General features: G+C 42.9%; 1 protein-coding gene across 1 annotated transcript in view; it reads left to right on the top strand.

Moving 5' to 3' along the window:
- Positions 1-26,194, top strand: part of SH3GL3 (SH3 domain containing GRB2 like 3, endophilin A3) — a 103,721-nt gene that overhangs the window by 66,088 nt on the left and 11,439 nt on the right. The window contains exons 6-8 of the mRNA XM_065906405.1: positions 1,198-1,356; positions 8,082-8,185; positions 12,516-12,625. Of these exons, the coding sequence (XP_065762477.1) occupies positions 1,198-1,356; positions 8,082-8,185; positions 12,516-12,625 (373 nt within the window). The remainder of the gene's footprint in view (positions 1-1,197; positions 1,357-8,081; positions 8,186-12,515; positions 12,626-26,194) is intronic.

The raw sequence follows: 26,194 nt of genomic DNA, 5'->3' as shown, positions 1-26,194 counted from the left end.
TCAGCTCTGGTTTGATGGAGAAACTGTATACATTTAAACCTAAATACTATAGATGATCAAGACTTGTGTCCAATATTCAGTAGGCTTTTCATAGTCTCAACTATGCTTTATGTTTCTTGGACCTCCTGACTGGAAAACCCATTCATTTAACATATGCCTGACGTATCTATAAAAGGTCTTGTGGATTCAAAGAACTTTTACAGACATTTCATCACCCATAAGTAGCCAGGTTAAGCCTGGTTGTCCCCATTTACAACAATAGTTGTGGAGGCATAGAGGGGTTTAGAGACTTGCCCAGAGTCACGGAACGTGTAAGAGAGATGGTTCTGACTTTTTGTCTCATATTTTTTTCACCCAGCCACTGTGGAAGTTAGAACCAGTGCTTCCCACTAGAAAGAATAGTTAAGCTACCCACATGCTTCAGTGGGAGAGTCTGTTTTGACTTCCACCTTCAATATCAGATATCTGTTTTCCATGGGTTATAATCGTAACTCCCTTGACCTGTATAGTGATCCCTTCTATACTATTTCTGGCATGAGATCCCTCAGCTTAGACACAGATTTAATGGGGAACTTACTACCACAGGAGGCACCGTGTTCCCTGAATGGACACCTCTAATATTAGTAATTGTTTTACTTTCTTAAAGACATCATACTTTCATTCCTCTGTGTATATTACATTCATCAATAGCGTTTATTCAGCTTATTTTGTAATTAATTGGGAAATTTATGGACGATCCCTATGTATTCAAGAGGATACTAGAAATTTGTGTTTTATAATCTACTTCTTAGTGAAGAGTTGCCAAAAGAAACATACATTTTTGGGAGTATAGTTAATTTGGTTGGAAATTACCTGGAAATTAATGGAGCTCAATTGAAGAGTTCTATAGAGAACCTTGGAAAATTAATCTAAAAACTGATACTGCATTTTTATGTTCCATATAGACACTCATTCAGTTTATCTTCCATCCATCCATCCATCTACCCATTCAGTCATTCCACAAATATTCCTTGTTGACCAGCAGTGAAAAGAGCTGCTAATAGATGCTGAGTACACACAAAAGAAGTATAAGGTGGGGTCCTGCCCCCTAGAATTTATGCTGAGAAAAAGCAATGACTATTTTCATAGAAATGCCAACAATTTGTTTGTGTTGTGTTTGAGTGTAACAGTTCTTTGAAGGACTCCTTTGTCTCTTAGCACCACCTGAAAAAGCTGGAAGGCCGCCGCCTGGATTACGATTATAAAAAGAAGCGAGTAGGTAAGATACCAGATGAAGAAGTCAGACAAGCAGTAGAAAAATTTGAAGAGTCAAAGGAGTTGGCTGAAAGAAGCATGTTTAATTTTTTAGAAAATGATGTAAGTATTTACACCAAACAGGAGGCTTTAATGTGAATGAAAATGTTGACTGTATGACGAGGGTCAGCATGTTGAGGAACTTGGGAGCCTTAGTTGTTACAAATTTCTGGAATTTTCCATAACCATTATCTCCTGCCTCAGAAATAGCTTCAGACATCCAGCAAGTTCTGACTCAAATCTCAGATCTGGAGAGGGTCCTGTTTATCCTGGGATTACCTCAGAGATGTGCTCAGGTCGGCCCTGGGGAGGCGGGATTGTCTTGGGTGAAGTGCGCGGTAGACCTGCTGTTATGATATTTGAGGCCATACTATTGGTGGTTTTGCAGGTGAGTGGAAAGCCCAAGAATATGGTAATTTGTGGTCTTGCTAAAACTGAAATGTGCTCTGTGAGGCAGATGTTTGAGGAGGAGCAGCTTTCTTGGCTCATGGGAAGCCTCACTCATCATCCAACTCTCCGATGCCTTTGCTTGTCACAGGGAACCTTCAGGATATAAAAGCGTGGCCAGCGGTACCCTTGTAGTACCTGTGAACTTGGGGATTGTGAAGGTCTTGACACAGATCCCTCAGAAATGCTAGCGTTCTCTTGTACCATGATTCTTGCCACCAGCTCTTATTTTATTTGTACAAGTAAAGTTAGATTTTGTGTGGATACGTAGTTGCTCAGTCATTTCCAGCTCTTTGCCGCCCCATGGACTGTAGCCCACCAGGCTCCTCTGTCCATGGGATTTTCCAGGCAAGATTACTGGAGTGGGTTGCCATTCCTTTTTCCAAGGGATCTTCCTGACCCCAAGATTGAACCTGCATCTCCTGTGTCTCCTGCATTGCAGGCACATAGTTTTCTGTGGTAAGCCCAGGTGGAAATAGAACTAAACAGGATGGTAACCCCCAAGTAGACACCATGAAAGTTGAAAGCCACTCTTCTTTGCCTTGGCAATGAGAGGTCATTTGGCATTTTTCAAGAACTCTTGGCCACCTGCTTCCCTCTGGAGTTCCTGCCCTAAGCCTGGCCTTGGTGAGGCCATGAACCAACTCAGCCCAGCATTACTTTGGACCTATTTGTTGAACTTTCCAACCTGTTGAAACAAGTCAGAGGATTTGTATATCTGTAAAACTATGTTCTACTTACAATAATTTATTAAAAGATACACTGAGGTCTTGCATCTTTTGAGTCAAGTCAAGCCAAGTGTCCTGAGCACCTTTTATCTGCCATGGTGATGTCAAGGAAAGATTATGTTTAATGTTGACAAGACATTAATCCTGGAGGAAACAATTTGAAATTCCCATGTCCATTAGACCCCAGTGCCGAGAAGCAATTCTATTATGTTTCTCCTTTTAAATATTTTATCAGATTTTTTCTTTTTTACACTTTATGAAAAATGAAAAGCATATAACAGTTTTCCCTTGTTGTTTGCTTTCCCTTAAAAATACAAATTTCCTTGAAATTATCCCCAAGCCATAGGTCATTTGCTTTAGTTTTGTCTGGGCTTGCCATATTGATTCAAAAATGAAGTATTTAGAGAGTGTTTTGAGAGGCATCAGATGCATGTATTTCTTATTGGGCTGCAGTAAAGACTGCTCTTCCAGCCCTGTGCCCTATAGAGATGGATTTAAACTCTGAGGCAAACGTGCTATCTAACCCATGTGCTTTGTCATGACCTTCATTCATGATCTGTGATAAGCTATTGCAAAGTACTCCATTAGGGAGGCCTGAATCAGTTTCTCTACCCTTGGTGGTTGACCCAAGAGAGCTCAGCTTTCCTTCTAGTATTAATCAAAATCAGAAATAATCCCTTCCTTATAAAAGCTCAGTCATTTGTCCATTTGTTGACAGGGACAGTATTCTGCTTGTCTCAAATGGGTTAACCCCTTCCCAGGCTACCCTGGGAGAAGGCTAGTTTGTAACTCAGGCCTCACCAAGGCATGAATTTCAGGGTTCCCCCTAAAGTTTCCTTTAGCGGGTAAAAGGTGGGGTGGTTTCATTCAGCTCTGAGGAGCATGGTCTGCTCCCTCATTTTAGGACCTGGGTCCACATCTCCATGGAAATCGACCATTGAGATGGGAAGAGATCAGAATAAGGAGAGGGTGAAGGCCTTTGCAGGCTTCCTTGGTACTAGATTCCTTCTCTTTCTCTCCCCACCTTTCCTTGTGCTGTTTTTAGCCACAGTGGTCTTACCCATCTGTGCTGTGGCTGCTGATTCTCGAGATAATGACAGTGCTAAGGAGACTGATGGTGGTGGTGGTGATGACAGTGACGAGAGCTAGCATTTACGAAGTGACTCATGAGGGGGAGGCTGCTTTTAACTTTGTCCCTCCCAGGTTTACAGTCGAGAAGACTCACAAGTTATTGTGGAAGCTCCGGAAGACTGCCTTCATCTTCTTCTTGTGGCAACCGCAGACCCAGAAAGGGATAGCCTTGTCATTTTCCATGACAGTGTCTGGCCTTATCCAGGTGGTCTGGCAGTCTTGTTGAGGAGGAAAGGTCTGGAAAATGTTCTCCAGTTTCCTTTGATTCTCTGGTCAACGGGCCATTGGTAGGGGTTTCCAGGTGAGGTTGCTTATCTGTCTTCTCCATCTACATTCTCCCCACTGAGAGGCAGGGGGGGAGGCATACAAGGACGACAAACCAGCCCCCTGCCTGGAGGACAGGACTGTCTGGAAAATCATGTGGGCAGCTTGGGCCTGTGTCCACGTGGGACTCCATCTGCCTCCCCCAGGCCTGGTCTAGACTGTAGAGCCACCCTCGGGGAGTGGGTGGGCCGAGCAGAAAAGTCTTCACAAACCCACTCTCTTCAAGAAAACAGACCTCCCGGGCCAAGACCCTCTTGCCTTTCCAGTGCAGGGTCCATTCGCCATGATCTCATCAATCAAACAAACCTCCTCCTCCTTTGGTGTGGAAAGAAGGAAGGAGTGGTGAGAAGGACCTGAGTGGTTCACACCAACACTCCTAAGGGAAAGTGGCATCTGTTTTCCTGTCTATTTGGGGCAGAGTTGGGAATGAGAGAATCAGAGAAGAGTCCCCTTTGGCCACCCACTGTTGTCCCTGGGGGACTTGTCAGTAAGAGTGGGACTGGGGACCTTGAGCGTTACTTCACCTCAGGCTGGGGGTTGAGTAGCTTCCTTATTCTCCATGCAGGTGCAAGCAGGGGGTGTTTGGGGCCCCAAGCTTTCCCAGAGCCCAGAGGGGCAGGTCTAGGATGGTTCCTTCGCCGGGTCAGGCTGGGACTGCCTGTCCCCTCAGAGGCACCCAGAGCAGCGCCCCCTAGGAGAGGGGCCCTTGTACCCCCAGCAGTGAGCTCTGAGGTGGGGGTACAGGGTATTCAGAAGTTGGTTCCCAGCCTCTACTGCCATTTTTTTTTTCAATTAGTTTTATGTATTTGGCTGCGCCGGGTCTTAGTTATGGTGCTCAGAATGTTTAGTGGAGGCATGTGGACTCTTATTTGTGGCACGTGGGATCTAGTTCCCTGACCAGGGATGGAACCCAGGCCCCCTGCATTGGGAGTGGGGAGTCTTAGCCACTGGACCACCAGGGAAGTCCCCCCACTGCCATTTTCTTGGGAATGCTGAATCACCCTGAGACCTGTTAACATGCTCCTCTTCAGTCTTTGCAGAGAGGTTTATTCTTCATGACTTGACATAATGGAATGTAGGTCTTTGACTTTGGCAAGAACCAGAAATACCACACAGAAGATGCCATTTCCCCAGCTCCATGAAGGCAGGCATCTGCAGTATTCTCTCTGCTCTCTTGATACAAATGCCCAGCCTGGAAACTCTCCCTCTGTCCATGGGCTCCCAGGACAAGTGAACTGACTAGATTTCAGATTCCTGGGTGCTTTTCATTGATCTAGAGTGGAGTTTCCCAAAATTTATTCCACAGGATGCTGTTTGTGTTTTGTCAATAATGTCTCCACAGTCAAATAAATTTGGGAAACCCTGGGTTAACCAAAACTAACCAGGTTTTCTTTATCAGAAGGCTTTTCAGACTCATTATATGAATATATGAAAAATTAATCTCTAAGAGAGTCCTAAGAGAGAATACACAAGGCAGTTTCTCAAAGTTATTTGATCATAGAACTCTTCCACACCACTATTATTACTATTGAATGAATGAGTATGTGCTCAGTTGTGTCCGACTTTCTGCGACCCTTTGGACTGTAGCCTGCCAGACTCCTCTATCCATGGGATTTTCCAGGCAAGAATACTGAAGTGGGTTGCCATTTCCTCCTCCAGGGGATCTTCCTGACCCAGGAATCGAACTTGAGTCACTTGAGTCTCCTGTGTCTCCTGTATGGCAGGTGGTTTCTTTACCTGCTAAGCCGTCAGGGAATTTATAACTATTATTTTATTGACATATCAAGGGACTTGTGATATATGGAAGAAGACATCTAGGAAGTATTGCACTAATAGAAAGAAAGCACATCCAACAAATAGTGAAAGACCTGTTATACGTTTTTGGTTTTGCTTCTGCTTAGTCACATACCCCTAGAAAGTGACTTTGGGGACTTTCCTGGTGGTCCGGTGGTTAAGACTACCTTCCAATGCAGATGGTGCGGGTTCAATCCCTGGTCAGGGAACTAGGATCCTACATGCCTTGTGGCTACAAAAAAAAAAAATCTAAAAACAGAAACAATATTTTAACAAATTCAATTAAGATTTTAAACATGGTTCACATTAAAAAAAAATACACTCTCTTAAAAAAAAAAAGTTGGGCTTCTCTGGTGGCTCAATGGTAAAAAATCCACCTGTCAATGCAGGAGACATGGGTTCAACCCTGATCCGTGAAGATCTCACATGGCATGGAGCAACTGAGCCCATGCTCCACAACAAGAGAAACCACCACAATGAGAAGGCTACGCACCGCGACTAGAGAGTAGCCCTTACTTGCCACAACTAGAGAAGAGCCTGTGCAGCAATGAAGACCCAGCACAGCCAAAAGGAAATAAATAAAATTATTTTTAAAATATGTATGTATGTATATAAATTAACCTTACTAAAGACAGAGGAGTGTGGTGCAGTTGTTAACCAGCCACAGCTCTTGCACTGTAAGGAATCTGAAGCAGATTCTGCTGTGATCCTGTTAGACCATGGTGCTGGACTTATTTAAAAGTGTGTGTACAAGTCAAAGAGGTGAAACTTAAATCCTTAGAATTTTGGAGGGGCCAGGCTGTCTTTGTTTTGTTTATTGGGTTTTTGGAAATTTCAGGCTTAGGCTTGTTGCTTTTCCAACCACAGAGTGTGGTTATGTAAATGTGATATGATGGAATTTCATTGTGCAGACGCAGATCATAGAATGACCCAAGCGGAAATCCATGTAGATCTTACGTGAACAGTGAGCCTGTGTTTAAAATGACGTGCGTGGGCAAGGAGAATTAAAGTGTAGACAGATAAAGCACAGTCAGTAATAGAAAATGAAAATAGCTTGGGTCTTTGAAGGCAAAGGAGCCCATGACTGGTTTTGCAGGGTGAATGTGTAGGAGGGACTAAGAAGGCAGACTTTCCCCTAAGTTACTGAGAAATGAAGTAAGGTGATGAGGTATACACTTTGGGGAAGTTTAGGAAAGAGGGGGATTGATTTTGGTTTGTGCTTTGTCTGGTTCTGGAGTTTATGGCATTCACTCTTGGAACCCCTTCCCTCCCCATCACCTCCACCCAGTGGTCCCTCCTCTGAGGCTTGTGGGAATCAGCTCCATTCATCCCTCTTTTCTGTTACAGCCCCCCAGACATATAGGGAAGCTGGGGGCAGAGCTCTGATACCCCACTGGAGACACCTCTTCCTCAAATTTTGCATCCCCAGGTCTTTGGGGCTCTCTATATAACATAACTTTGATTTTATTTTTTTTCATCCACTGTAATTTGGTCTCAAATTTCATGAATGTCTTGGTTCATGGGAGAGAGATGCCAGAGTCTTCCTAGTTCATTCCTTTGGGTTGTTTATGTCAGGGAAATATTTTGTGCTGTTGGCAATACATACATACAGGGGGCTGGCATATCTTTGCCCTGGGGCATGACTTGCTCCCTGGCTTCTTTTCTTATCTGAAAACAGCTTGTGTGCTGCTCAGTTGCTTGTTGTGTCTGACTCTTTGCGACCCCATGGACTGTAGCCCACCAAACTCCTCTGTCCATGGGGATTCTCCAGGCAAGAATACTGGAGTGGGTTGCCATTTCCTCCTCCAGAGGATCTTCCTGACCCAGGGATCGAACCTGCATCTCCTGTGTCTCCTGCATTGACAGGCAGATTCTTTACCACTGCGCCGCCTGGGAAGCCTGAAAACAGCTTAATTTACTTACTTTCTTGATGTGACTTAGTTCAAAAGTGCCCGTGGAGACATTTCACTAAGGAAGCAAATTCATTTACTAAATGTTGGCTTGAGTTGTCATTGGAAAAGTTTTATCTCCTTTTTCAGATCCATGAGCTTTATAGCATACACATCTCCCAAGAATATCATCTAATTGGAAAAACAGACTTTTTTTATTGAGTTAAAGCAGCTTCATAATCAAAAGATTTGAACATGTTTCTCCAGCATATCTAACTCTCTACCATGACCTGTGTGATTATTACTTTGCAATGAAATGAAATGAAATTGACCAGAGCCGCGGCAGACGGGGTTGGTGGTGGTGGTGGGGTGGGGGTCTTCCCTGAAAGGCTGGGTCTGGGTCGCCAGTCTCCCTTCTATTTGAACAAGACCCAGGCGCTGGCCTCCACGGAGTCATTTTCCACTTGTGCCGCAGGTAGAACAAGTCAGCCAGCTGGCCGTGTTTGTCGAGGCCGCTTTAGATTATCACAGACAGTCCACAGAGATTCTGCAGGAGCTGCAGAGCAAGCTACAGATGAGGTAAGTGCCTCCCCATTGACTGCCAGACGAGGGCTGCAGAGTTGAAGTCAGTAGAAATCCATCTCTCTCTCTTTCTCTCCAGTTCTCCCTTCCCACTGCCCCTTTCTGTTTTGAATTTTCTTCCACTGGCTTTCATGGTTGGGTGTGGATTGTGCTGAGATAATAATCGTATGACTTTGTCCAGTAGGACAGAACCTGGAAAGGAGGTCTGGCAGCTTTTCTCCTTTCTCGTTTTGCTCAAGTCCCTTATTCCATGACCTGTGTTTAGGGCAACCCAGGTTTTTGCCTTGGAGTTCAGCCCTTTCAGAGCGGTCCTGTCTTCATTGCTGGCATGATGAGAGTTTAGCTGAAGGTAGGATGGCATAGGGCCACTCCCCAGCATCTACGGATGTGGGGAGGAGTGAGATGGTCTTCAGACAGTGTGTATTATTAATAGTTCCAGGTGTATAGCAAAGTCAATCAGTTATACATGTACATACATCCCTGAGTTGGGAAGATCCCCTGGAGAAGGGAATGGCTACCCACTCCAGTATTCTTGCCTGGAGAATCCCATGGACAGAGGAGTCTGGTGGGCTACAGTCCATGGGGTTGCAAGAGTTGGGTACAACTGAGCTACTAACACTCTCATTCGTTTTTCAGATTATTTTCTTGCATAGGCCATTACAGAGTACTGAGTGGTGTTCCCTGGGCTACACAGTAGGTTCTTGTGTGTGTGCTCAGTCACTCGGTCATATCTGACTCTTTGTGACCCCATGGAATGTAGCCTGCCAGGCTCCTCTGTCCATGGGATTTTCTCAGCAAGAATACTGGAGTTGGTTGCCATTTCCTACTCCAAGGGATCTTCCTGACCTAGGGGTCAGACTGCATCTCCTGCACTGGCAGGTGGATTCTTTACCACTGAGCCTCTGGGGAAGCCCACCAGTTAGTATGTAATTATCTCGAACAAGATGTATTTTTACTTCCCCAGCACAAATATCAGGGCATGTTTACAATATTGACTCTGATACTGAAAGAGCCAAAAATGCCCCCGAGTGGTCAAAGAAAGATTGCTGTGTTCCTTATGACTTTACTGATGAGCCTATTGTCTACTTTTCTGAAAATCAGTGATACAGGTGTCGTGCATGGTAACCCTATTAATTGAAATACTGGGTTGAAATACTACCTTATTTTTTGACCAAATTTGAGAACAGATAGTTGTTTTATATGGGATTATCATAATGAGTAAATTTGGAGGGGTTTTGGCTTAAATCAATGCAGTAATTATAAAGGGAAGACACGAGGTGTATCCAGTCTCTGAATCATCCACTTTCGAAGGCAGGTGGTTCATCTGCTCACACATGTGTCTTCTCATAATTCTATCTTTATAAGAGGAAAAAGAGAAGGGAGTGAACATTGTTGAGTACCCAGTTCATCCCTGGGACTTGCTAGATGCCTCAGAGACTTTATGAGAGAAAATACTTTACAAATACAGACATACCTTGGAGATACTGAGAATTTGGTTCCAGACTACCACAATACAGTGGATATTGCAGTAAAGTGAGTCACATGAATATTTTTGCTTCCTAGTGCATATAAAAGTTCTGTTTATGCTAAACTGTAGTCTTTAAAGTGTGAAATAGCATTATGTCTAAGAAAAAAAAAAAAACCCACTATGTATTGGGTTGGCCAAAATGTTTGTTTTGGGATTTTTCTGTAACACCTTATGGAAGAAACCCAAATGAATGTTTTGGCTAACCCAATATATACTCTTATTTAAAAACATTGTTAAAAATGCTAACCATCACCTGAGCCTTCAGCAAGTCCTAATCTTTTTGCTGGTGGAGCATCTTGCCGTAATGTTGACGGCTGTTCAATAATCAGGGTGGTTGTTGCTGAAGGTTGGGGTGGCTGTGGCAATTTCATAAAGTAAGACAATGAAGTTTGCAGCATCGGTTGACTCTGCCTTTTACAAACGAGTTCTCTGTAGCAGGTAGTGCTGTTGGATAGCATTTTACCCACAGTTGAACCTCTTTCACCATTGAAGTCAACCCTCTCAAACTCTGCTGCTGCTTTATCAACTAAGTCATGTCATATTCTAAATCTCTATTGCCATTCCAGCAATCTTCACATCATCTTCACCAGGAATAGATTCCATCTCAAGAAGCCACTTTCTTTTCTCATCTATAGGAAACATCTCATCCATTCAAGTTTTATCAGAGGATTGCAGCAATTCAGTCACATCTTCAGGCTCCATTTCTAGTTCTCTTACTCTTTCCACCACATCTGCAGTGACTTCCTTCACTGAAGTCTTGAACCCCCCCAGAGTCATCCATGAGCTACATCCAGACCCCTGCAACTCTCCCCATAGCAGCTATAAGGCTGTTTGGCTTTCTTATCACTTGGGTGTTCATGGAGAAGCACTTTTCATTTCCTTCAAAAATTTTTCCTTTGCATCCACAACTTGGCTGTGTGGTACAAGAAGCCTAGGTTTTGACTTCTCCTGGCTTTTAATGTGCCTTCCTTACTAAGCTTAATCATTTCTAGCTTTTGATTTAAAGTGAGTGATATGAGGCTTTCACTTGAAGACTTAGAGGCCATTATAGGGTTATGAATTGGCCTAATTTCAATATTGTTGTGTCTCAGGGAATAGGGATGCCCAAGGAGAAGGAGAGAGATTGGGGAACAGCTGGAGGTGGTAGGTAGAACAGTTAGAACACACATTTATCAATTAAGCTTGCCAGCTCACATGCCACAGTTTCTGGGGCCCATATTAACTACAACAGTAAACATCAAAGATTTCTAATCACAGATCACCACAACAGATAGGATAACTAAGAAAAAGTTTGAAATATTTGGGGAACTATCAAATGGGATACAGAGATGCAAAGTGAAAAAATGCTCTTGGAAATGGCACCTAGAGACTTGCTGTACAAAGAATAGCCACAAACCTTCAGTTGTGTTTTTTTTTTTTTTTTTTAAAGCAGATTTCTGCAAAGTGCAATAAAATAAAGTGTGTTTCAGTTCAGTTCAGTTGCTCAGTTGTGTCCGACTCTTTGCGACCCCATGAATTGCAGCATGGCAGGCCTCCCTGTCCATCACCAACTCCTGAAGTTTATCCAAACTCAGGTCCATTGAGTCAGTGATTCCATTCAGTCATCCCATCCTCTGTCGACCCCCTCTCCTCCTGCCCTCAGTCTTTCCCAGCATCAGGGTCTTTTCCAATGAGTCAGCTCTTCGCATGAGGTGGCCAAAGTATTGGAGTTTCAGCTTCAGCATCAGTCCTTCCAATGAACACCCAGGACTGATCTCCTTTAGGATGGACTGGTTGGATCTCCTTGCAGTCCAAGGGACTCTCAAGAGTCTTCTCCAACACCACAGTTCAAAAGCATCAATTCTTCAGCGCTCAGCTTTCTTCACCATGCAACTCTCACATCCATACATGACCAATGGAAAAAGCATAGCCTTGACTAGACGGACCTTTGTTGACAAAATAATGTCTCTGCTTTTTAATATACTATCTAGGTTGGTCATAACTTTCCTTCCAAGGAGTAAGCATCTTTTAATTTCATGGCTGCAATCACCATCTGCAGTAATTTTGGAGCCCCCCAAAATGAAGTCTGACACTGTTTCCACTGTTTCCCTATCTATTTGCCATGAAGTGATGGGACTGGATGCCATGATCTTAGTTTTCTGAATGTTGAGCTTTAAGCCAACTTTTTCACTCTCCTCTTTCACTTTCATCAAGAGGCTTTTTAGTTCTTCTTCACTCTCTGCTATAAGGGTGGTGTCATCTGCATATCTGAGGTTATTGATATTTCTCCCAGCAGTCTTGATTCCAGCTTGTGCTTCTTTCAACCCAGCGTTTCTCATGATATACTCTGCATATAAGTTAAATAAGAAGGGTGACAATATACAGCCTTGATGTACTCCTTTTACTATTTGGAACCAGTCTGTTGTTCCATGTCCAGTTCTAACTGTTTCTTCCTGACCTGCATACAGGTTTCTCAAGAGGCAGGTCAGGTGGTCTGGCATGCCCATCTCTTTCAGAATTTTCCACAGTTTATTGTGATTCACACAATCAAAGGCTTTGGCATAGTCAGTAAAGCAGAAATAGATGTTTTTCTGGAACTCTCTTGCTTTTTTGATGCCTGCATATAGCCAAAAAACTACATTTGGGATATCAGAGCCATCACTTTGGGCTACTCAAGGGTCACTGTGTAAAAATCACCCCCTTCATGACCATCACCTTAGGACCTAAATGTGTAGGTCCACAAGGCAGAACAAATGTAGGTTTGGAGGCTTTGAATTTTTCATCAGATGTCTGACTGATCTTAAAATGTGTATATCACAGGATATCAGCTGCATCCAACGTCCCCAAGCGAGAATACAAGCCACGGCCCATAAAAAGGAGTCCCAGCGAGCTCAATGGGGTGTCCACTGCCTCCTCAGCAAAGACAACAGGTGAGCTGACCGTTCTGTGGGTACCGCATGCCCTTCTGCAAGGCTGTGCTGCAAGTGCTTGCTCACTGCTCATTGCTGTATTCTGTGTGGTTACACTGAGATTCTGAATTTCTCTCTTAGGTTATTTGGTGAATTCCCTTTGCCTCTTAGTAATGCACCCTTTCCTGCTTTCTTGTATTGAGTACTTATATCAAGGACAAATTCCACCACATTCAGTTCAGTTCAGTCGCTCAGTCGTGTCCGACTCCATGAACCGCAGCACGCCAGGCCTCCCTGTCCATCACCAACTCCCGGAGTCTAACCAAACTCATGTCCATTGAGTCGGTGATTCCATTCAGCCATCTCACCCTCTGTCGACCCCCTCTCCTCCTGCCCTCAATCTTTCCCAGCATCAGGGTCTTTTCCAATGAGTCAGCTCTTCGCATGAGGTGGCCAAAGTATTGGAGTTTCAGCTTCAGCATCAGTCCTTCCAATGAACACCCAGGACTGATCTCCTTTAGGATGGACTGGTTGGATCTCCTTGCAGTCCAAGGGACTCTCAAGAGTCTTCTCCAACACCACAGTTCAAAAGCATCAATTCTTTGGCACTCAGCTTTCTTTATAGTCCAACTCTCATGTCCATACATGACTACTGGAAAAACCATAGCCTTGACTAGATGGACCTTTGTTGGCAAAGTAATGTCTCTGCTTTTAAATATGTTATCTAGGTTGGTCATAACTTTCCTTCCAAGGAGTAAGCATCTTCTAATTTCATGGCTGCAGTCATCATCTGCAGTGATTTTGGAGCCCCCCAAAATAAAGTCTGACACTGTTTCTGCTGTTTCCCCATCTATTTCCCATGAAGTGATGGGACCGGATGCCATGATCTTCGTTTTCTGAATGTTGAGCTTTAAGCCAACTTTTTCACTCTCCTCTTTCACTTTCATCAAGAGGCTTTTTAGTTCTTCTTCACTCTCTGCTATAAGGGTGGTGTCATCTGCATATCTGAGGTTATTGATATTTCTCCCAGCAGTCTTGATTCCAGCTTGTGCTTCTTTCAGCCCAGCGTTTCTCATGATATACTCTGCATATAAGTTAAATAAGCAGGGTGACAATATACAACCTTGATGTACTCCTTTTACTATTTGGAACCAGTCTGTTGTTCCATGTTCAGTTCTAACTGTTGCTTCCTGACCTGAATACAGGTTTCTCAAGAGGCAGATCATGTGGTCTGGCATGCCCATCTCTTTCAGAATTTTCCACAGTTTATTGTGATTCACACAATCAAAGGCTTTGGCATAGTCAGTAAAGCAGAAATAGATGTTTTTCTGGAACTCTCTTGCTTTTTCGATGATCCAGCGGATGTTAGCAATTTGATCTCTGGTTCCTCTGCCTTTTCTAAAACCAGCTTGAACATCTGGAAGTTCATGGTTCATGTATTGCTGAAGCCTGGCTTGGAGAATTTTGAGCATTACTTTACTAGCGTGTGAGATGAGTGCAATTGTGTGGTAGTTTGAGCATTCTTTGTCATTGCCTTTCTTTGGGACTGCAATGAAAACTGACCTTTTCCAGTCCTGTGGCCACTGCAGATTTGGAGTTTTCCAAATTTGCTGGCATATTGAGTGCAGCACTTTCACAGCGTCATCTTTTAGGATTTGAAATAGCTCAACTGGAATTCCATTACCTCCACTAGCTTTGTTTATAGTGATGCTTCCTAAGGCCCACTTGACTTCACGTTCCAGGATGTCTGGCCCTAGGTGAGTGTTCACACCATCGTGATTATCTGGGTCGTGAAGTTCTTTTTTGTACAATTCTTTTGTGTATTCTTGCCACCTCTTCCTAATGTCTTCTACTTCTGTTATTTTCATACCATTTCTGTCCTTTATCGAGTCCATCTTTGCATGAAATGATCCCTTGGTATCTCTAATTTTCTTGAAGAGGTCTCTAGCCTTTCCCATTCTGTTGTTTTCCTCTATTTCTTTGCATTGATTGCTGAGGAAGGCTTTCTTTTCTCTCCTTGCTATTCTTTGGAACTCTGCATTCAAATGGGAATATCTTTCCTTTTCTCCTTTGCTTTTCGCTTCTCTTCTGTTCACAGCTATTTGTAAGGCCTTCTCAGACAGCCATTTTGCTTTTTTGCATTTCTGTTTCTTGGGGATGATCTTGATCCCTGTCTCCTGTACAATGTCATGAACCTCTGTCCATAGTTCATCAGGCACTCTGTCTATCAGATCTATACCTACCACCTTCTCGTGTGTCAAACCTTGGCCATAGAAACATCATGCTGCATTATCCTCTATATTTAAATTTTTAACTCTTGTAAAATATTTCCCTAATTAAAAAAAAATTTGAATCAGCATTGGCTGAGCACCTGCTATATAGTAGGCACCGCCATAAGTGTTGCATCATTATTTTTTAATTAAACAAATGACACAAATATATGCCTAAACAAAATGGTTGAACTGAGAAAAGTAGCATTCAAGTGGTGTAAGTCATACTTTAGTTTCTTGTGATCACTCACTATACCCCAGGCCCCTTCCTAGATGTTGCCAGTGGTAAAAATTTTGTATGAACACTGTCATACCTATTTATGTGCATAGATATACTGTATACGTACTGCTTTAGACACTTCACTGTTTTCAAATACAAGATCTTGTACTAGAGGTATTGTGCTATGCTTAGCTTTTGTAAATGTACCATTGTTTCTTGGAGTTATTCCCACATCATGCATATGGATCTGCCCCACTATTTTTTAAAAAAAAATTTTATTGTAGTATAGTCTATTTAAAATGTGCTAGTTTCAGATGTACAGCAAAGTGAATCAGTTATACATATGCATGTATTCACTCTTTTTTTAGATTGTTTTCCCATATAGGTCATTACAGATTGTTGAGTAGAGTTCCCTGTGCTATACAATAGCTCCTTATTAGTTATCTATTTTATATACAGTAGCGTGTATATGTCAATGCCAATCTCCCAGTTGAGCCCTCCTCCCCCTTCCTCCCTGGTAACCACAAGTTTGTTTTCTCTATCTGTGATCCTATTTCTATTTTGTAAATAAGTTCATTTCTACCATATTTCTAGAATCCACATATAAGTGATCTTACATATATCACTTATGTATCTGTATGTCTGACTTTGTCTTTCTCTGTCTGACTTACTTCACTGAGTATGACAATCTAGGTCCATCCATGTTGCTGCAAATGCCATTATTTTGTTCTTTTCATGGCTGAGTGATATTCCATTGTATATGTGTTATCCTATTATTTTTTAATGGCTTCGTAGTTTTCCATTATATATACCATTTCCCGTATTAATAGACATTAAGGTTGCTTCCAGTTATTTTCTAAAAGGAATGTCCTTTATCTGACTCTACATGCTGATGGGCAAGCCCTTCTTGGAAATGAAATTGCTGAGTTAAAGTGAATGCATTTAAGAGACCGTCGATACTGCCAAATTACCTGCTAAAACAGGTACACTACTATTAATATAGCAATACCTGCTTCCTCTTGCCTATGTCATTAGGCTTCAGTTTTTGCCAAGTACTAATGGATAAAAAACAATTCTTTGCCCTGTGTGCAACGTCTCATTTGAGAGTCCATGTCAGTTTGCCTGTGGTGCTGTGTCTGTTACTGCTGCCCACTTCCCCTGGTTTTGAGGGATTACAGATGCTTTGCTGAGTGAGGTGCAGTGGTTTCTAGATTTCTGGCTGGCTGCCTCCCTCACGGCACCGTTTCAGGTCCCTGCACTCAGCACTCCTTCCTGGAGGCAGACGCCTGGTCTCCCAGGTCCTTGGTACAAGGCCAGGGTGGGAGGAGTCATCGGGCTGCTCTTCTCCCAGAATGCCAACTAGTCCTCCAGCTCCCAAAACTACTTACTCTGAGTTTGGGGCACCCTCTTTTGTTGCATCTCTCTTTGGGGACCATTTTGAGCTTCATTTTCTTCAGCTGCTTGATTTCCATCTATCAGATATTCCGTATAGTTCTCATAATTTATGGTCCTTCTTGTTTTCCAACATTGTTTGGAATTAAAGACACACCTGTTTTATTTTTTAATTTTTAAAATTGATTTTATTGGTGTATAGTTGCTTTACAGTGTTGTGTTAGCGTCTACTGTACAGCAAAGTGAATCAGCCACACACGTAGGTGTATCCTCTCCCTTTAGAGCGCTCTCCCCACTCAGGTCACCGCAGTGAATTAGAGTTCCCTGCGCTGTGCAGTATGTTCTCAGTAGTTGTCTATTTCATACATAGTATCAATAGTGTGTACGTGTCAATCCCTGTTTCCTAATTCTTTCCACCCCGCTGCTTCCCCCTTGGAAGACATACCTATTTTATAATCCTTAGTGATTGGCTGGGATTCCCTGGTAGCTCAGTGGTAAAGAACCACCTGCCAATGCAGGAGATGTGGGTTTGATCCCTGGGTTTGGAAGATCCCCTGGAGAAGGAAATGACAACCCACTGCAGTATTCTTGCCTGGAGAATCCCCATGGACTGAAGAGCCTGGAGGGCTACAGTCCATGGGGTCGCAAAGAGTCAGACATGACTTAGTGACTAAGCATGCACACACTTGTCCAAAAAAATGATAGATTCTGCGGGACCCCCTATTGAGTCAATGAAAGTAGATTAGACCCTGGTTCTGCTCCCTGGAAGGTGTGAGAAGCCTAGCTCTTGTCCTTTATCCTGCAGGTCCCTAGATTTGTCTTCTCAGAGGTCTTTCATAGCTTCCGCATCTTCACATCTGAAGTGGCCTTTGGAAATCCGCTTCCTCTGACAGTTGTGCTTACTGCTGCTTAGGTGTCTTGAGGGTTCTTCAAGGTTCAGTAGATGCAGATGTTTTCAGGTTAGACCAGCACTTCCTTTTCCCAATTCAAGGCCTCCAAAAATGTAATAGCGTCTCATCTGTGTCTCCCAAGCACTCTCATGTGCCAGGAATCACATCCAAGTTTCTTTCTTAGATATAGCTCTTAAGACTGCCTTACTTCTTTCCTTTCTTGCCTAACCTTTCCTTTCTTTTTCTAAATATTTCTATATTTGGCTCTCTTGGGTCTTAGCTGTGGCACGTGGAATCTTCTTTGCATCATGCAGGCTCTTCATTGTGACCCATAGACTCTCTAGTTGAGGCGTGTGGGCTTAGTTGTCCTGAAGCATGTGGGATCTTAGTTCCCTGACCAGGGAATGAACCTGTGTCCTCTGTTGCAAGGCAGATTCTTAACCGTTGAACCACCAGGAAAGTCCCAGCTAACCTCTCTTAACTTATGGAGGCTACCTTGAGGCCATCTGGAATAGCAGATGAGTGGGAAGGCAGTACCTTTACATAAATCTTTGCTGTGGAATGAGGTGCATTCATTCAGTTTACAGAAGTCTCTGAGAATGACTTGGAACACAGCCTGCCCATCATCCATTCTTTGGGGGTACAGAAGCTTTTCTAATGCTCCAGGACCCAACCTCTGATTCTTCTGTCTTCCCATTTTGCTTGCAAACTGGGCAATTCTTCCCTTTCTTAGAATAAGTAGCTAGATGTACCAAGGAGCAGTTACCATCCAGTCACATTCTGTTTTCCCCAATTTCTTCCTTTAGAGCTCCTGATATGCAGCATGCTTTGAAAGTTACCACAGGCAAAAGTTTTACCAAATGTTTTTCCACACCTTAATTAGGATCACTGACTTTCATGCCAATTATATCTGTTTCTTCCTCTTCACGGCCTGGCCACTAATTTTAGCTTTTATCATGACAACATCCCACTTCTGGTACCAGTTTTTGCATGAGTTAGGGTAAGAATAGTTACTGTTGTACAAAGACTCAAGAAAGCAGTGGTTCAAATGAGATACAAATTAAGAATGGAAGTCCAGGTCTAGAGGTTTCCTTTTAGGGAAGTAAACCAAAGATGGTTGATGTTACTTCCACTCCCACCCCCCTGGGATGGACCTAGTCACAGGACCACAACTAGCTGCAGAGGTTGGGGGAGTGGGTTTAGCTGGAGAGCCACATCCCACCACTATATCACTGTGAAGAGGACAGAGAGAGTGCTGGTGGCCAGCTTGCAGTTTCTACCACACACATCTATCTACTACACATATGTTGTGGAAGAACACATCAGACCCCACACAATTCATTTCCATTAGAACATGGTACCATGTGCAAGTGGTATGGGAACGTACATTAAGGATAACCTAGGAGTTGGCAGGCTTTTTTTGTAGAGGGACAGGTCATAAAAAGTTTACACCTTGTCAGTTATTTGGTCTTGGTTGCAACGCTCAACTCTGTTCTTATGTGAAAGCAGCCACAGACAGTATGGAAAAGGATGAGCAGGGCTGTATTCCATTCAAACGTTACTTGGCCCACAGGCCAGAGTTTGCCAACCCTGGGGTGACTCATTAGGAAATCAACTCAACAATATCAATCAAAATTAATAAAAATGTTTGCATACTCTCAGTGGCTTCATTCCTGGAAATGTATCCTAAAGAAATAATTTAAGAAAAAGCATATTCCTGTACCTATTACAGCACTATACAGAAGAAGAAGAAGTTATAAATGGGAACAGCCTAATGACCAATATTTATTTATATATATTTGTCAACATTAGGTTAATGGTTAAATAGATGATGGTCTATCAAATGGGATATTGTGCAGCTTTTCAAACTCACTGACATGGAAATTATGTCGAAACATTTGAATGTTTATGGTTTGATATGAAGTTGAAAAGAAAGACACAGATTTATCAGTGTACTGTGATTACAACCTTGTATATCAATATGTGCATGTAGGCCAGGCTAAATGGTAGGATTCTGGGCAATATTTTCCTTTTTAAAAAGATATTCTTTAAATTGTATTTCAATAAGCATATTTGAATAAATAAGCATGTATTTAATAATGGGAAAGTCAATGGCTTTTGAAGAATAGGTATACTTCCTTCTTTAAAGAAAACTGTGTATCCATTGTATTCCCTATTCTCCCCACCCCCAGGAAGCTCAGTGCCAGATGCGAAATTCAAGCACAGCGATCAGTATAAAATGGCCAGAGCTGGTCCATGTGCACCTCCTCCTCTTTGATGAGGGTGACCATGCATCCTAGTTCGCTTGGGACAGTCCCAGCATATGTCTGTTGCTGCAGTATAATTTTTGAAAAAATTTATTTAGTTAGTTTTGGCTTCACTGGGTCTTTGTTGCTATGCACAGGCTTTCTCTAGTTGCAGTTGGGGGGGTACTCTCTAGTTCTGGTGTGTGGGCTTCTTATTGCGGTGGCTTCTCTTATTACAGAGCACAGACTCTAGGCACATGGACTTCAGCAGCTGTGCTGTGCAAACTTAGTTACGTAGCAGCATGTGAGATCTTCAGGACCAGGGATGGAACCTGTGTCCCCGGCATTGGCAGGTGGATTCTTAACCACTGGACCAACAGGGAAGTCCCTCTGGTATCATTTTTAGTAGTCCCCTCCCACCTTTACTCACAAGTTCTATTGTTTGTATGAAAATACATTGTTTCCTTAATTTTTTACGGCTTTACTTTTCTCTTTCTGGTCTGTGAAACCACTCTTCTGAATACATATGTTATTGTGAGCCATTTCAAAATTTCTGTTAGAAAGAAGCTGGTTATAAATATAACTAAAAACTTTGAAAGCAAGTCCAACCCCAGCCTGCCTTCCTCCCTGTATTATATCTGAGTGAATTAGAATCAGCAGACCCTAGAGCCCCAGAAGGGCTTCCCAAATGGCTCAGGGGTAAAGAATTCATCTATCAATGCAGGAGACACTGGAGATGAGTGTTCGATCCCTGGGTCGGGAAGATTCCCTGGAGAAGGGAATGGCAACCCACTCCAGTATTCTTGCCTGGGAAATCCCATGGACGGGCTACAGTCTATGGGGTCACAAAGAGTTGGACACAACTGAGTACAGTTGTTTTACAATGCTGTGTTAGTTTCTGTTGTAAGCAAAGTTATTCAACCACACGTATACAAATGTCCCCCCACCTTTTTTTTAGATTTCCTTCCCATGTAGGTCGCCACAGAACATTAAGTAGCTTTCTCAGTGTCATACAGTATGTTCTCATTAATTATCTATTTTATACACAGTAGAGTGTATATGTCAATCCCAATCTCCCAATTCATCCCACTTCTGCCTTCCTCCCTTGGTGTCTGTACATTGTTCTCTATGTGTCTCTATTTCTGCTTTGCAAATAGGTTCATCTCTAACATTTTTCTAAATTCCACATATATGCATTAATATACAATATCTGTTCTTCTCTTTTTCTGACTTAATTAACTCTGTATGACATTCTCTGGATCCATCCATGTCTCTGCAAATGGCACAGTTTTGTTCCTTTATATGGCCAAGTGATATTCCATTATCTATACATACCCCAACCTCTTTATCCATTCATCTGTTCATGGACATCTAGGTTGCTTCCATGTCCTGGCTACTGTAAATAGTGCTTCAGTGAACATTGGGGTGCATGTGTCTTTTGGGATTATGGTTCTTTCTGGATATATGCCCATGAGTGTGGTTGCTGAGTCATATGTAGTTCTACATCTTACAGATTTTTCATTTTATCTTGTTAAGAAATAATACTGGGGAATGTCAGCAAACGTTCAAGAGCATCAGGAAAGATTTCTTTCCAAGATTCTTGATCGGAGGGAATAGGGCCAGCAAGTGGTTGCAAAGGGAGTCTGTTGCATGCATCTGACTTGGAAGAAGAAACCAGTGATAGGACAGTCCGTTCCTTGGCTTCCTCATCCAGACTCTGCATGTAGTGCTATGTCCCCTCCTTCTTGGCCAGTAGCTTAGTCCCCAGGCAGATTAAGTTGTTAGCTGGGTGATGGTCAGCCAGAGATCACAGATGTGTAGAAGATGGCTTTCAGGAAGGCTCAGTGTCCACAACTGGATTCTCCGTTACAGCACACTGCATGCCATGCCACCGTGTAACATCTGCGTCTACTTTAGTCCCCAACCCCAGCCCTGGGCTTCTTCGTTGACTCGTGGGTAGAATTTGCGAGTGTGAAGGGGTCCCGTACTGTTTGTCTCTAAGGCACAATTTCAAAAGAAAATGGCATTTTATAGCCGGCATTAATGGGAAATTACTTTCCATTAGGATTCTGAATGATTTGCACATAATGTTTATAAAGTGAAGGAAAAATGTCAAGCATTTCACTAACAATTTAAAGCAAAGCTCCTAGGACTCTGCCAGAAATGAATTCCAAGAACATTTTCTTCATCATTTCTTATTTCTAAAGAAAAAAAAAAAAGAGGTGGGGGGAGATGAAAGGACGTAGATCAATTAGGCTGAATCCATGGTGGGACTGAGATGGAATCTTTGATAATATGGTTTCTAGGTACTTAAGAGAATGAATAAAGTGAGCCAAAAAGGGAGAGGGAGGTGGTGGTGGAAATCACATCTTGAAATGATGGATTGCAGACAAAATCCAAGTTTAGGCTCTGGCGAGGAGAAACCGCTGCCTGTCCAAGCCCCCGAGTGTGGGGTCATGAGGCTTCATTGGAGTATGCTGCCTCCTTGTCCCCAAAGAGAAAAGGAGGCCAAGAAAAGTCTTCGCGCTAAAATGTGTGCCTGGGTCGTTCCCAGAAAACCCTTGGTTTTCAGGAAAATAGTAAAGGAACTTGTGACCTGTGCTTAGGCATCTTCCCTACCTTGCTGAATTCTAAATGTAAAGACTAGAGAACAGAGGCTATTGTACATTTTTTAATCAACTCACTTATTTATGAAGGCCTTTTTTCTAATTTTATTTATGTTTTAATTTTTGGCTGTGCTGGGTCTTCACTGCTGCAAGCGGGCTTTTCTTTAGTTGTGGTACATGGGCTTCTCATTGCGATAGCTTCTCTTGTTGCGGAGCATGGGCTGTAGGTGTGAGGGCTTCAGTAGTTGCAGCTCCTGGGCTCTAGAGCACAGGCTCAGAAGTCATGGTGCATGGGCTTAGTTGCCCGACGGGCATGTGGGACCTTCCTGGATCAGGAATTGAACCTGTGTCCCCTGCATTGGCAGGTGGGTTCTTATCCACTGTGCCACCACCGAAGTCCCTACGGAGGTTTTCTTTTGCACTGCTGTTCTTAAAGAGGGCGCCACTTTGTATAATCACAACTGAGGGTTAATATGGGCCAAACAGACTGATGTTAAGAATGTGGAAGGCAGAGATGAGTGAACAAGTGTGGGTTTCAAACATGTGCTCCAGGTATTTCAGAGCGAGGTGAAATAAATCTCTCAAATGATGTATATTAAGACATTTTAACTCCCTTTGGGTATAAAGAGACTTTTTATAAATTCCTTGACACTTCTTAGGGGGCTCGGATGTAATGTCTAGGGCTTAAGTCCTTCCCCTCATTGGAGTGAAATCTCTAGGATTACATTAGAAAATAAACATTTATTCAGAAGTAAAGTGTGAAGTGTGAAACTTAAAGAAGACGAGGACTCTGCAAATAGAAATGGATGTATTTTTAACCTGAATTTCCAGAGAGGAAATTAAAATTTCACACAGCGGTGACAACAGTGATTGCTCGGTCAGTAGATCCTTTTTCACTCTTTCTCTCCTGTCCTTCCCACTCTTTCCTTGGTCTTTTTTTCCCTTGCCATCAGCCTGCCTGCAATCTCCATGTCTGTATATTATCAGTAGTGGTTCAGAGTCAGAGTTATAGACAAAGAGATATAAGCAAAAAACGGGAGTCTCATGTTGGAATTCAGAATTTTGGCACTTATTTGCTGTGTGACTTTGGGAGAGTTTCTTAACATCTCTGGACTGACTTATACTTGTTCCTAAATGAAGTGATCGGACACAATACGTTCCAGGTTTCTTTTCCAGCTCTAAATTCTGTGGCTTCAAAATTTATCTTTTATGAGTACTCAGCATTCTTAAAAATTTGCAAAGTGCACAGACTGAACATTTTTATATTTTCTATATTTTAAAAAATACTATTAAAAATTAAAGTGTGAGCTCTGATTATTATTTTTGATCAATAGGCATTGATGCGAGAAAGGGGGAAGGGTCCTTTTTTTATTCTTTATCTCAAGAAAGCTTCAGAGGGAAAGGTTTTCTTGCTGCAGGGGATGGTTTCCTGTAACTCTGCTAAATAGTCTGTAAAAAGAGTTTTTGAAAAGGCTGTTGGACATAATTTCCAATTTAGTTGTCAAAATTTTAATACTCCTTGGCTGAAATGGTTCTATTATCTCAGATGCATATTTTAAAATCTTAGCATATATTCTACAATGATATGCTTGGTCTTTAAGCTAAAACTTAAAATAATGTTATCTAAATATTAATGTACATACTTATGTTTAAAAAAAAATAGTCAAGTGAAGTCAGTCTCCAAGGATTAGAAACAGGGCGGCTATGCAGCACAGTTCCAGAGGCCCTTGTGTTTGAATCCACATGGGTGACACCCCCTCTGGAGTTGTTGAATGGATATGGCCTCAGATGCAAATCATGATGCCAGATTGTGGGAAAGTCTTCCCAGGTGGCTCAGTGGTAAAGGATTTGCCTGCCAACGCAGCAGACATGGGTTCCATCCCTGGATTGGGAAGATCCTCTGGAGAAGGGAATGGCAACCCACTCTGGTATTCTTGCCCGGGAAAAAGAGGAGCCTGGTGGGCTACAGTCCATGGAGTCACAAAGAGTCGGATGCCACTGAGCAACTAAGCAACAACAACAACAAGAAAACAGTGAGGCCGGTGATGTCTGACTGCAGACCTCCAAGTCAGGAGCACCACAGGCAGAGGAGCCTGTAGCGGATAGAGTACATACTCACCCCATCCCATCTGCAGCCGCTTGTTGCCCGAGAATGTGGACCGAGGATAGCCAGCCCTTAGGATTTTTCCACGAGAAGCCAGAAATCACATATTTATGTGCAATCTCCTGATTTTTAAATACTGGCAACTAATCCACACTGTACAAAGCAAGGAGCCGGCCAAGCAAAACACCGTCTGCAAGCTGATCCCCCTGCCAGTGGCCAGGAAGTCACCTCTGATTAAGGCTGCTGTTCATCTTCTCCTTCCCTTAACTCAGAGTGGCAAAGGCAACCCACACGCCCTGGGCCTGGTTGTAGCAGAGGGCTCACCTCCCAGGAAACTTTGCTAAATAATGGGCCACAGCTTCCAAGAAGTCTGTGCAAGTCATCTTGGTACACAGGGGAAAGCTTTGTTAATGAATGGAGGAGGGCACAAACCTCGCTAGTTAAATCCATCTCCTGCAATCTGTGTGAGTGGTAGAGGATTGGTATTAAGGTAAAAGCAAATTACAGGTGCTTATTTTTATAGATTATAATAACTAAGCTTGAGTTCCACTGACAAGTTATTTTGACAAATTACATCTCCTATGGATAAATACAGAGTTCTTATTTCTAGATTGTTCATAAACCTTTACTAGACCTTACTCATTAGTTTACCACTTAACTGTCTTAGCTCGAGCTGCTATAACAAATACTAGATCAAGTGGCTTAAAACAACCAACATTTATTTCTCACAGTTTCAGAGTCTGGGAAGTTCAAGATCAAGGTGCCGGCAGACTCGTTGTCGGGTGAGGGACCCCCTCCTGGTTTGCAGATGGCTGTCTTCTCATCGTGTCTTTCCCTGGTGGCTCTAGTGCCATTCCCGAGGGCTCTGCCCTCATGACCTTGTCATCCCCCAGCATCCCCACCTGGTAATACCACCACTGTGGGGATTAGGACTTCAACATCTGAATACTGGGGGCACACAGACATGCTGTCCATGGCATTAGCCATGGATCTATACGTAAAATTTGCAGGTAAGGAAACCAGGGTCCAGAGGTGACCTCACCCAGAGCTAGAACCCAGGGATCTAAACTGTCTGTCTCAGATGGTTTTATCAAATGAACGAAAATAGTCCTTTTCAGATGTTGAACAAAAATGGGTTTTGTAGTATTCGTCAGAGTTATATACCAATGCTGTATCTGGGTCAGCTCAAGCAAAAGTGTTAACTTCAAAAAAATATTTGCTACCAGAGCTTGAGATTTTTGATCAAGAAAAAAATGACAACTTTTGAAGGGAGTTTGAACCAGATATGCTGGTTCTAATTCAAGAGATGGTGCCTGGCACAGGGTACACACTCAGTGTTTGAGTCTGAAGCAGAAACAGACTTGAAAGTTCCAAGTCCTTTTTTGGCCCAACCCATTAAGAGACGAACTCTCTAGTTAGATGGTATGAGTGCAGTGAGTCTCTGGGTGGCTGATTACTCCTCCTAACTGGCTGCCCATTCCACCTGCTGTCAGGTACCTTCCTCTCTTCCCATGGGTAGCAGAAGTCATATGCAGACACCTCTGCATTCCAGACTTGAGACCAGGAAGTGAGCAGAACACAGGTTCACCCAGCCAGGACAGGTGTCACCTGCCTTTCAGAGGAAGGCCCAAGTCCCGGCTTTCACTCCATCCCTCTCAGTCAGAATTCTGTCATCAAAAGACTAGGAATTCTCACCTTACCTGCAGAGGGTTATTCTGAGGATTATATCAGACCCTGTAAATAAGAGGTACTGGGCACACATGGTACTTGCTACATAATGTAAGCACCCAGGACACAGCAGTTGTTAACGTTTCATAACTGGTTATCTGATTTCCCAGCCTACAGCAGACTGCAAGGAGCAG

Source organism: Muntiacus reevesi, chromosome 15 (genome assembly GCF_963930625.1).
Source record: "Muntiacus reevesi chromosome 15, mMunRee1.1, whole genome shotgun sequence".
NCBI classification, from domain to species: Eukaryota; Metazoa; Chordata; class Mammalia; order Artiodactyla; family Cervidae; genus Muntiacus; species Muntiacus reevesi.
The sequence above is the reverse complement of the archived record's forward strand: the minus strand, read 5'-3'. Positions and strand labels throughout refer to the sequence as shown.